At 41.5% G+C, this 13,100-nt stretch overlaps 1 protein-coding gene across 1 annotated transcript; it reads left to right on the top strand.

Annotated features, from left to right (window-relative positions):
• The first annotated feature begins 2,359 nt into the window (after positions 1–2,359).
• Positions 2,360–9,168, top strand: F3 (coagulation factor III, tissue factor). Its single transcript, XM_075156338.1, has 6 exons — positions 2,360–2,474; positions 3,581–3,695; positions 5,756–5,940; positions 6,347–6,528; positions 6,654–6,813; positions 7,979–9,168. Exons 1-6 carry the CDS (start codon positions 2,405–2,407, stop codon positions 8,116–8,118), a joined length of 852 nt encoding a protein of 283 aa, XP_075012439.1. The 5' UTR covers positions 2,360–2,404; the 3' UTR covers positions 8,119–9,168.
• The last annotated feature ends 3,932 nt before the right edge of the window (positions 9,169–13,100 follow it).

Here is a 13,100-nt window from a genome sequence, read left to right as displayed (position 1 = left end):
CTGGTTGGCGCCTGGAGTCAGGCAGTGCTGAGCAGTTCTCATTCTTCGGTCAAATGTGCACCGAGACTTGGTGAAAGAGGAGAAAGAAGAGGAGAGGCAGCAGCAGCAGCAGTTCCTCACCTCAGTGCTTCTCCCTTGTCCATCACACCATCCCCTGCCAACCTGAACTAGCTACCCGGTCCCCTTGGCATGCTGTCTTTCCCCCCAGCTTTCAAATTTTCCCTTCAACTTCCTTCCCTCAGAATGGCTAGCTTGGTAAAGTTACCCATTTCCTCTAACCACACAACGGCCCCCAAGCCCTGCTTGATTGCTTGATCCATGCACATCCTTTTGCTCAGGCTCTGCTTCCCACCACTCTAGTAAACTTGTGGCCTCCTTCCCTCATGTCACAGCATGGAGCAGGACATCTAAAAGCCTAGCATTAGTGAACACTGAAATATCTTGCTGGAAATTGAAATAAGGTAACACTGGTCAAGCTGGTTAGTCTGGACAGGGTCTGGAGGGTTCCTCACCTATCTCAAGTATGGGAAGTCATGACAAAAGAGGTAGGAGTGAGAAGGATGGGCAGGAACAGGGGATACTGAGATCATCTCAATAAAAACTGGAAACCACCGCTGACCCACTTTCCATCTTTTGTGACTGAACTACAAGGAAACTAAGAGGACTTAGAGCCTAAAAGTGTTTTAAAGTTTTATATAAGCACCTCTTTTCTTTAAACAAGTGAGTATGTTTCTCTTTGTAAAGTCTCCTGGCAATCAACTGTGATCTTATAAGGTCACAATCTTGAAAATCTAGTCACACTAGATTTGTATTCCACACAAAGTTAAAAGCATGTGAGCTTTTTGGCTGATGTAATGCAGACATACAGCTGCATAGAGATAGCACTGAAATTTGATCAAAAACAAGGCAGGAAAATTAGAAGGTGTATGGCTGGATTTTAATGAAGATATGCTGATAATTTAAAAATCCAGGGTTTAGGTGCACCTTGGAACACACTATATGAATTCTGATACAGATTCTGGTTGAAATGGATATTGTAGTTTGGTCCATATGCATTTATTCTGCATTATGAGACAGAACTGATTGCTTACATCTAAGTATGTGTCAATCATGAAAATTAAAGGCAATTAAATATGAAACTTCCCCGTTAGTCTTCTATATTTTCCAGGTATAAAACATTGTACAAATCAGCACCAAAATAAAAAGAAGAGTCAGCTTAACACTGTAAAATGCATCTATCCCCCTTAATTACACAATAGGTTCTACTATATCGTGTTTCCCACCTTCTCCGCAGAAGAATCATGAGCTAAGTGCGAACACAGCTCCCTCTAGAGCTTGAGTATTAGACGAAAACACAGCACGCAAACCCCCGGCTCAAAAAGCTTGGTTTAAGTGTTTAGAAAGGCAGCACCGTGAGAAAGAGCAATATATACACCAGAGAGGCCAGGGAGCCTGTCGCAAAGGCTGCAGGCTGAGATTCAGAAAAGTTTCTGTCAGAGACAGATTCTCTGTTACCTGTGAAAATGGCATACCTTTCCAATGTAAACTTGTAGGAGAAGGTTTAACTGGTCCCTGCTTTATGGGAGAGGTGAGGTACAAACCCCTGAACTCTTGAACCTTATTTGCTCTCTAGTCTGACAGGTGAGCCTTGACAGGGTTCACGTATGCGTGTGCACGGAGCGAGCGAATACAGGATGTGAGCTGAGCTAGCTGAACAGTTGTGTCAAACGTTTTGTGTGGTGAGGCAAGAACTGACATGTTTAGCCCTTCAGAATTTACAGGATCTAAGTTAATTAGCCCAACATCACTTCCGCAGGATCAGCTACCCTCCAGAGCAGTCATTTCCGAGCCGGGGTGGTGCCAGCACCCCTCGCCCTTGACAGCCAGCCAAAGGTTTGCCCTGGTTGAAGCTGGTTATCAAGTGTTGCCCAGTTTCACCAATATTCCATCCTATGGCCAGGAAACGAGGGCTGGTACAAGTGTATGGGGACACCGAGGTGGCGGGGAGACACGGGCTGCCGGCATGTCCAGGTGTGCTTGCACACCCAGGCGGGCCTGCGCCCACGGACACGGTGCCGGGGCTGGGGCCGCCCGGGGGACCTGCCGCCCCTTCCCTCTGTGCCCCTCTCCTTACACTAACGCCAGTTTCCTCGAAGATCCCCTTTTCCGCTTGCTCAACGCGGCGGTGCCTAAGCGCTTCCGCCAGCCCCGCTCCCGTTCCCCATGACCCCGTCGGCCACCCAGCCTCCGCCGCTCCCACTGCCTTCCTCGCCGGGCTGCCCCGCGGGCGAGGCGCCCGCAGTCCCCGCCTCTCCTCCCACAGATAAAAGCCAGCGCCTCCCGCCCCGTCGGCAGCTCACCGCGCTCAGCCTCGCCGGGACACCGCCAGATCGCTCCCCCGAGGATGCTGCGCGCCGTCGCCGGAGGACAGGCTCTGCTGCTGAGTGCCCTGCTGTGGCGCCTGGCCGCCGCCGGTGGGTAACGGCGGGCGGGCAGGCCGGGGGGGCCGCCGGCTCGGGCGGACGGGGCGGACGGCGGGCTCGGTCCCTCTGACAGAGTCGCCGGGCCCCGAGGAGGGCCGCCCGCGCGCGCGGCTGTGGCGGGAGCAGCGGCTGTCTCGCGCGGGGCCGTGGGGAGGGGGCAGCGGCGGGAGAGCGGCACGCGCCTGCGGGCTGTGGCGGGCCCCGGCGCCGACCCGACTCTGCTTCAGCACCCGGACGGCGGAGCGCTCGGGTCGCCGAGGGCTGGTTCCTCCGGGGGGGATCCCTCCTGACCGCAGCCGCGTCGGTGCCGGGGAGCGGGGCCGAGTCTCAGGAGTCGGCAGTTGCTCGCAGCTGCAGCAGGGAGTGATCTGCAGGATTTCTTCCCCTTGGTCCCCGTTCCCAACTTGTCGGAGAGGCAGAGAAGGCGGAATTTAGAAAGTAATTACGGTATCGCTCAGTGAAACGCTTGATTTCCAGAGGTTACAGAGGTTGTGCGGGGTTTTCCGCGCCAGCTTCCTCCCGGGCAGTTCCCCGAAGCAGCTGTGGCCTCTGCGGGTCACCGCGGCCTCCCTTCTGCTTGTGCGCGGGCCACGAATTCATCCGGGGGTAGCCCCTCTCAGATGTAAACGCGTAGGGCAACCACTGATTTTTAAAGACTTTATCTTCCCAAAATAAAAATGGGGAAACTGGGAGCTAATGCCTTTGGCAGCAGATACAGCCAGGGATGATTTTGAACTACACTGCATTTATTTGGTGGTTGGACATTCTCATGAGTATCTTCAAGCTTTTGTAGCTTCTTCAGAGGTCTTGGATCAAAAAGGAGACATTAGACAGAACTCCAAATAAGTTACCTCGCCAGCCTAGGAGTTATAAGCGGGAAAATAATTTTCTTCTTGTGTTTCTCGCTTCTGCCAGGACACATTCTTTTAGTAAGATGAGTATAAGCCCAAAGCGCAGGACCAAGCCTTTTCCCCCAAAAGAACTTTTCCAAGTAGCAATTAACAGCAACTGCTTCATTTAACTAAACAGTGACTGCAGGAAGCCGGGAATTACATCTAGTATGACTGATGGCACTCTTCTCTTTTCTGTATTTAAAGGCAATCCAGAACTACCAACAGCAGTTAATATAACCTGGTCTTCAATCAATTTTAAAACTATACTACAGTGGCAACCAAAACCATCAGGTTACTTCTATACAGTAGAAATACACGGGTAAGTAGATAACACTAAGGTGTGCCCATTAATGGCAATTGAAGAAGATGCAAATAGAGTGTGTTTGAATATTTCTGAGACTGAATGTAACAGGAAAAGAGCCCAAACATGAGGATTTAGGAAAATTGCCAACCCAGCTGTTAATACTTCTTTGTATCCAACTATAAGAATATCTGATTCAGGCTTCTGGTTTTGCCCACTTCAGGAACAGGGAATTGAGCTTTAGATCAGTATTTCAGTTCTGGGATTTGGTGCAGGCCAGCTGCACTAGAGATCTAGGCCAAGATACTTTGAAGAAGTTGACGCTCAATCTGACATGCCATGTATTAGATAGAATGTCACCTTTTTATGTCTTTCAAAGTGTCTGGACTGAGTCTTTTGTCTTTAGTCTTGGGAGGTGTCTGATAAATATGAATCTGCATTTTATTCTAATTGGTGAATCATAGTAAATGAATAATTTGTCTTGCTGGGTAATACTAAAAATTACCTTTGTTCGTCTACCTCTGTCGAGACTTCCTCTGTCATCATGTTTTATGTAAGCGATGAAACACTGTGGACATAAAAAGTAGCCAGCGTACATGAAGTGTCTGATACCTCTTTCAATACTGCACAAAACTTCCATGAAGTTCAGTAATAAATCTGTGCTGTTCTTAGCTCCCATATTAATTCATAGACCATTATTAAACATGCCCCAAAGGGAAACTGCATCATCAACTCTCCTACATATTAATGAAAATATGGTACTGTAGTCTCTTCTGTCTGTAAAAATGGCATAGAAATGAGAGCTGTCTCATGACTAATGGATGAAATACCAGTGCAATGGCCTAATGTGCTCTTTTATTCTTTAAGGGAGTGATTAAATTAATAGACTTAAAAGCACACACTAGCAGAATGAATTTTATGAACTTTATGAATCTGGAGTTTCTTTCCAGCCATTTGTGGTTGCAAAAAATTGCAATCTGTTTGCCCAAGATTCAATATAGAATAACAGACACATCTTCAGACAAGTTGCTCTTATGGATGAAATGTGCTTAAATGTTTGCTTTCTCATCTATGTACACTTGCAGAGTACGTTTGTTTGATCACAAAGGTCAAATCTCCTCCGTTCCTTTTCAAGGCATCTCTAGGACACTATCACTAACTGATCTGTGACATCATAAGAAATCTGGTGAAGTGGGAAGGGAGTTCAGGCGACTTTTAAATAAAACTTGACCCATATGGAGGAAAACTCATTTGTTAATTTCCAGTCAGCACTCTTGCTCTTTCAGCTGAGATCCCACAATTTTTCTTTTCCTTAGTTCACCAGCAAAAACAGGGAAAAGAATTGAAGCACTAATACCTAATCTGTTTTTCCATTCCTTCTTATTAGGAAGTAAAACGGGGAATTAACACTTTTTTCCTGGTTTCATTATTATTTCTCAAGTAAATGGACCTGCTTTCTATCATTTAAAAATCACAAGAAGTGCATGGATCATGTTTTTTGTCAATTTTTTTTATGGTAATTCTGCAATGAAAATTGTCTGGTTCTCAGTGACATTTGCACCTGCACAGATGCAAAAATAAGTGACATGTACGAGGAGACATTGTTGTCACATTAAACAATTAATATTGGTGTCAGCAAAGCTTCCTAGGACAAATGATGTTTCTTAAGGCAATAGTTTTCAGATACATCAGGAATAACACTTTCAAAGTGATTTATGCATCTTATGTTTTTTTAAAGAAGTCAACTGCAGAAAAATCCAAAATCAGAACTACTTATGGTTTCTATTCAGTTCATATAAAAGATTGAATTTTTAATTCATCTATGTATCCAATAACATATTTCTATAATATGGATCATACTTATTTACTTGATTCTACTTTGAATTGTGAAATACAGCTGTACAGGATAGTGGTTTTTGAGTTTTTTCCTTCTCCTTTTCAGCCTAGTACACCTGCAAGACTGTTCCATTGGATGAGGGAAATCTATACAGTTTGAGGGGAAAAAATGTTTTTTAACATATCTAAATATGTAAGAGTCTGGTTGGAAAGTGTTGACACTTCTTTCTTGCTCTTTTCAGACAGACATCTGACACCAAAAAAAAATGCATATTGACAGCAGAAACAGAGTGTGATGTTACTGATGTGCTCAGGAATGTAAAAGAGACCTATACAGCACAGATACTGTCTGTGAAGTCCTCGGGGATGGATAACTTTGAAGAACCACCTTTTGCAGTCTCTGAAAAATTTACACCTTATAATCAGAGTAAGTAGGGTTGCCAATTAAATCTTATCATAAACTTCCTTTCAAGATTACTTCCACTGACTTAAACAAGGTTTAGACTGGGCCTAAAGGTTTTTCCTGTAGTTTCTTACAGTAGCCATACTGATATCTGAGAAGACGACATTCAGGCATAAGGCTTTCCCTGTCGTAGGGGAGCGTGTAAGATTTTAGTTACCATTTGTTTCTCACTGCAGTGAGTAGACCATTTTATTAACATTGTGTACTAGATGAAGATATTTGTTAATAATTCAGGATTTCACTGTATTACTTTGGCTCTGTAGACTTACAATAGATTTGAGGAAGCAAGAGAATGGAGGGAGGAAGAAAAAAGAGCATGTTGTGTAGAAAAGATGATGTCAGGTTTTTAATTCTGAAAATGCTTGTTTAGCTGTTCTCGGAAAACCGGAGATACAGAATTACACACAAAAAGGTTCCAAACTGAGTGTTGTGTTCCAAGATCCACTTACACCATATACATTTCCTAATGGAAGCTTTCAAAGTATTCGAGATATTTTCCAACATGACCTGGAATACAAACTCTATTACTGGAAAGATCAAAGTTCTGGAAAGGTAAGGTCTAACTCTACTTTTTACATATTCTGTAGCTGTATTATAGCTACACAATTTCTGTGCTACCTTAAGAGCTAACACTTTTGCAGAGAATACTTTCTTGAAATACTTTTTTTCTTTTACAGAAAGATGCAACAACAAAAAGCCATAAATTTGAAGTAAGCGTTGACGGCACAAAGAACTATTGTTTCTACGTACAGGGAATGATTCCCTCCCGCAGAGAAAACCGTAATGGTCAAGAAAGCATGGTGCTTTGTACCAGTGTAGGAAGAAGTATCTTAGATGGTAGGTATCTGGTGAAGTTTGTCATACAGTCTTTAGCATTCTAACAAAAAAACACTTCAATTCTGAGTATATTTTTATACTTCTTTAAATTGTGATGCCTCTGATAGAATAAACTATTTACTGTATAAGTGAGAAGACACAGACTGAACGTGGAAACTCATGGGAAGAACTCACATTAAGTAAGAGTCCATCTTTAGCTAGTTGGAGTTGGTTTTAGGGTTTTGCTAAATTGTTTTGATTCGTTTTAAATTGTCTGACTTGATGACTGGTCACTGAGGTTTCAGATCTCATCACTAGCCTTCAGCTTCATTTTTTTGTTTTCTGATTGTTTTCCTCAGATCCTTCCAATAACATAGTAAGTGCTTGAAAGATTAGCTCTAAAACATAGGAGTGCTGGAAACCTACATATCTGTTGACTTGTAGTTTGAACTGAACTTTAGTTATTATCTCAAGAGCAGATGATGAGACTAAGCCTTTCTTAACTGTCAGCAGTTGGCAGACTGACTTCTTTACCGGTAAATAAGTTGGTGAGTGGTCAGTGAATCAGCCAGTCTAATTCCAGACAAACAATCTGGATAACACTTTCTTCAATATAAAGTCATCAATATTTATTAAATGATATCACATTGCTGTACTGTATCTTTCTTCTCCACCACATAAGAATATTTTCACTCTAAGTAGAAAAGCTTTTCTAAAATTGGCAAATTAACTCTCTCGAATTAACTTTCTTATCTAGATACATATTTTTGTTTATCACAATAGTTGAATTCTAGTAAATTACAACTTAAATAGAAATCTCTTCTGTTAGTGTTTTCTAGCTTCTAACCTAGAATAAATTTCCACCTGGACTTAGTTTCACAGAAGTAATGCAGGGGCAGGGGAAATGGTTTGACTTATTCATGTGGTGGTAGCATGGTATTTTAGTGCACTAACTAAACTAGATTAAAACCTAGTGTGAACCAGGTGAAATAAATCTTTACCTCAGTTCAACAAATTCACGTTAAAATGAATTCAGTTCACACTGGGGTGGTCACTCTACTTCTGTGATACTGTAAAATACAGAAAGCATTTTTTACTTCAGTGGAGTGGGTTCTAAGAGTTTGTAGCACTGTGACATTATGGCTTCTGATCACTGAATCTTGGATTTTTTTTTCCTCTGCTACAGAATACGGAGCAGAAGTCTTTATCATCATAGCAGTGATAGCAATTGCGGTCATCACTCTTGCCATTGTCCTATCAGTGATCCTGTGTAAACGCAAGAAAGCAAAAGCTGCAAGAGAAAAGGAACCACTTAATGGTGTCTAAGGAGAAATTATTGTGGACGCTAGTGGCAGTTCCAAAGCAAAAAGCAAAAAAAACCCAACAAAAAACATAAATTGAGTAATTGGATGGATTTAGCCTCTCTGAAACAGGAATTTTGAAGCCCAAACTTTATGTGGATTCAAAAATCTATTAGACAGCCACAGATGAAAAATCCAGATATCAGGAAGCCCCTGTGTCACTAGTGGCCGGAGGCTGGAAGAGTGTTCTGGTGATCTGTTACAATATCCTAACCTTGCTCATATACTCTTCCCAAGCTTCTTCTATTGTCCTGTCTGAAACAGGATTCTGAACTAGATGAACCTTTGACTTGAGCAGGTACAGCCATTCTGAAAGCATGGCCTTACTGAGCCAGAAGATTTATGGTACTTGTGAGGGGAAAAAAACACTACTTTTGAAAAATATGTGTCCTTTACCTAACTAAAAGGAACATCTTTCTGTTTCTATGAAACAAAACCTGTATTTATCTGACTTTCTTTTAACATTATTAACTGGTGAAATGATCTGTTAGTTCAGATGTGGCAAAGACGCTACTATTATTTCTGCACTTCTTGGATAAAATTAACTTGGATAAAATTTATCTTTGGAGATACACAATCAAAGGTAAACAAACTGAAACTACTGTACTGGCAACTTGTAAGGAACACTCTTGAAGTAGGTAGCTGCTGTCCATCTGGAAAGCATATCCGGATTACACTACACCTAGAGTTATACAGACACGGTAGTCTGATGGTTCCAAGTAAGTGTTAGAACAAACACTTTGCAGTTTTTGAGTCAGTAGTAACTCAATTCATGCAAGCACTGAGTAGGTAGCAGTATTTACTGCATTTTGAACATTGTTTTTAATTAAACAGTTGGTGAATGAATAGTTTACGTGGTATAGATTCAAATCATCTTGGTGATGGGATTTGGAGGAACCTGTTGCTTTGACTATTTTAATATTTATTTTATAAATGAGAATCTAATTTTTATACTGGTGATATCTGTATTTATGATGGTAATTTATACTTTTCTAGTGAAATAAAGGTGATTGGGAAAATAAGACTTTCTTTTAATTTTTTAAATGAAGTACAGCATTCATTCCAGAACTAAATTAAAAATACGTTTAGGAAACTTTTGTCCACTTATGTGAGCGATTATTCAGTGTTTGCATTCACACCTTCTCATTCTAATGGAAAGTATACTAGGCGTCTCTTTGGATTCCCACAGTGGTGCCTGTACTGCTTGTGGTACTGATGTTCATTCAAGGCATTATGGGGCCTGGCCCAGAGATGAGAATCTACTGCTGCTAATGATGGTGATAGGCACAAAAAAAAAAAATCAAGAGACTGGAAAAAAAATGCATCTTGTAGTTGGCACTGGTTGGCTGTATATCTCATCTTCTTTTAAGACACGTATAAAGCTATATCTATTGCATTTATGAGAAGGAATAACATAATATAAAATTAATATCCCAATCTACCAATTTTTACAGAATTGTATTTTATGTTTTTCATCCCTACTGTATTATAGATACCTTCTTTGTACGGATTAAGACTCCTGTGAATGTATAAGTGTGGTTTATGGGGGTTTTCTTTGTTCCCTTTTTTTACAGAGGGAAGAAAACAAACACCACTATCCCCCCCCAAAAAAAAACCCTATTTACTTAATATTGTGTAATAAATGCTTAATGCATTTTCTGCTGATGCATAAGCCTTGTATGGTGGAGGAATCTTACATCAGCAATCAAGAATATGAGAGCTTGTGGGAGTAAATTTAAAAACATTCCAAAATTGTCATCATTGCTTCCCTTCCCTGTGCTGTTCTGCTTCCTCTGCTTCATTCAGTGCCAAGCTCAGAAAAAGGAGAGCTCGTAGGAAAAGGAAAGCCTGTGGGTTACAGCATAGCATTTTTTAAACTAAACCATGCAGTTGGTTGTCATAAGCTACATAGAATTATGTTATAAATCATGCTTCATTAGTTAAGAGATTTTTGGTTGGTTCTGAATATGAAGGTTGTTGAAGAAAGAACACCCATAGAAATACAAACAAGTGCCTTAAACGGCATGAGAGTGACCCACTACGGCACAAGTCCTGGAAACCTGAAGTGCTTCTGTTCCCTCGCTGCAGTGTGTTATCATCCAACAATGCTGAGTAACCAGAGTCACAGGGCTCTCAGATCCTATTTCAAAGAGGTTTTTTGCTGTTTGTGGACACAGTCGAGAAAAGGGCTTATTGCAAACTTCCAGAAGTATTATCCCTTGGGTCGGTGTACTGAGCCCACACAAAATGTTTTATGCAGAGATATAACTTTCTCAGCATAGCGGGGTGGTCAAAAGGAGTTGTTAAATAAAGGTATTGTCACTAGAAAGAAAGACTAGATCCTATCTGCAATACACGTGGCCACTTCAGCACTGTACCGATTTAAGACAGAGCCAGCCACCCAGGGAATCGATGTGAGAAAGGGAAGGCTTTTCCTACACACCTAAACTCCCTAGCTTATCTTCTAAGCAGGTTTCTGTAAGCAAGCGTGTTCCTACGGATGCTCCTGATTCCCCTGTTCCACTTTGCTCCTTGTCATCTGTTGCAGAAAAAGGTATGCAGCTAGTTCAAGTGGATAAAAGCATTTGCACAGTTCCCTGACACAGTACTTGTGTTCTCTCCTTATACAAATGAATACATAACACTGCATACTGTAATAAGCCACTTTCATTTGATAGTACTGCTTTAAAACCACATTCTTCTTCTTCGCATGAGTGAATAAAGGCTGATACTGTTCTGCTACTTTTCTGCCAGCCCTAACAGCATTTCAGACAATAAAATTACTGCCATTACTTAAAATGAACAACTGTACAGGACTTCATAAATGTATATGTGATAGGTATGGCAGCAAACAGCTTAGCTAATCTATTTCTAGCAGACTCAGCTTTCCACTGTGAGAAGGCTGCTGCTGAGAGACATGTAATAATAAGAATGTGATTATAAGCTTAACTTGGATCACTAATTACGTGGCAACTCAGGACAAAGAGTTTCTGCATTAAGTAAGTGAGAATAAACAGCTGTGATAGATTACCTTCTTGGTTCAGTTTTGTCATGCTGATTATTTTGCAGGTTAGTAGTGATTGCTACACAGTTTCAGAACCTTGTAATAGACAGGAATGAGTGGGCTTTTGACAGTACCAGACCCAAGAGTCAATTGGGTAGTCTTCTAATTAAGCAGCATTTATCCACATACAAATAACCACGCTTTCTATAGTCTATGTTTGTCACTGAAGGACAGAGAAGACCTGGTATTCGTGTTTGAGGAAGACAGGAAAAACAAAAAAGAACAACCAGCTAGACGGGACAGAAGCAGGAATTGGCCAGCTGAAAATCTTCCCACAACCATTAGGTGTGGTGTCGTTCACCGTGGCATATGCTCTCTCACACAGGATGCCCATTCCCTCAACAAAGAGAAACTGGCACAGAAAGCTGCCCTTCCCTTATTTGCTGGTGTGTGTCCTCCAGTGCTCTACAGCAGGACGCTTACAAACGCTCAGGGCATAAAGACCAGGACAGATGTGCTGCAAATCTCCTCTTCCTTCCACCTTATGATGAGAAATCTTCCCACTAGTGAGATCCTTCTGCTTCTTCTGGCACAGGCTCTCATGCAGCCCATAGAGCCCATTTCAGTATCCCCAAAGGACCCAGAAGGAACATCTTTCCCTGGAATTCCTCAGCCTGTAACTGTAGCTGAATTAGGCAAGTTCATACAAAGATGTGCCTCGGGGTGATTTCTTCCCGTAAAACCTGCCAGTACCCAGGAATAAAGACACGGCCATGTTGCCTGCCTCCAGGGTTTTTACAGCCAGGTCCTATCTCGTATGTCCAATGGCAGGGATTGTGCCTGTTTCTCATCTTGTCAAAATTTGTGCCCTATTAGTGACACACTTCAGTGATTTGCTCCTGCAAGAAGCTCACGACATTTCAGATCCTTTCTTCCCCTGGCTCCTTCGTTGATGTTCCCATTCCTCTCCCCCATCCCCTATTCATTTCCATTACCTTTTCTTCCCCAGAGAGGAACCCACTGTCTCATTTCTGCAAACAGCTGGTTAGGATCTCATTTAAATGAAAATATAGCACCTGAATAAATATATATCCCTTAATCAACAATCAAGAATATATTAATAGCATAGCAGCATTTTTTTACTCTCTACAGCTTCCCTTGGTCACCGTAATTGGGCCAGTAACTTCCAGAACATTTGCTAGCACTGCTCTGAGTGCCTTTCTCAATGCACCTACCTACCTTTAAATATTAATGTTTTTAGTGGCTTGCTTAACTAGCAATGAAGTTATTAATCTGAACTTAAAGAGTATTCACAGTTCCAGATCTCAGTTATCCTCGCTGATGCATTTTCTCCTATTTTTATTTTCAAATTTTCTACCTTATTACTTCAAGAAGTATTTAAATAGCAAAGTACTCAGATATTGTTATATTCACAAAACTATTTCATCAAAAGAGGTTTAATTAAAAACCTCCTTCCTCTGAATAGAGAAATATTTTCCCAATGAGATGACATGATAATTTTTTAATTAGTTCTTCAGTAATCACATAACTCAATTAAAAAGCTAGTGTAATTAAAGAGCTAGAATGACAAGTGAGACTTTAAAACCTACTGCCATAAAAAGTACTCATTATTCCAGGGAAAAAGGTTTTGGGGTTTTTTTTGTTGTTTTGATTTTTTGGGGGAGGGGGTGGGGTGGGGTTGTTTTTTTGTTTTGGTTTGGTTTGTTTGTTTTTTTTTTTAAAAGAGTGCATCCTTGATTAATGACAGAAGGTTTTCCTTCTGCTGCCTTCATGCTTTACCATCCGTTCACACCAAATACATACATCTCCACAGAGATGATACTCAATCTGATTTCCCATCTTTCCACTTTATTCATAACATGATCATTTGCTTCCATAAAGCATCAAGGGTGCAGCCATACCATCGTATGTCACCGCTGCTA

This window comes from Calonectris borealis, chromosome 8 (genome assembly GCF_964195595.1).
Source record: "Calonectris borealis chromosome 8, bCalBor7.hap1.2, whole genome shotgun sequence".
In the NCBI taxonomy this organism is placed as follows: Eukaryota; Metazoa; Chordata; class Aves; order Procellariiformes; family Procellariidae; genus Calonectris; species Calonectris borealis.
The sequence above is the reverse complement of the archived record's forward strand: the minus strand, read 5'-3'. Positions and strand labels throughout refer to the sequence as shown.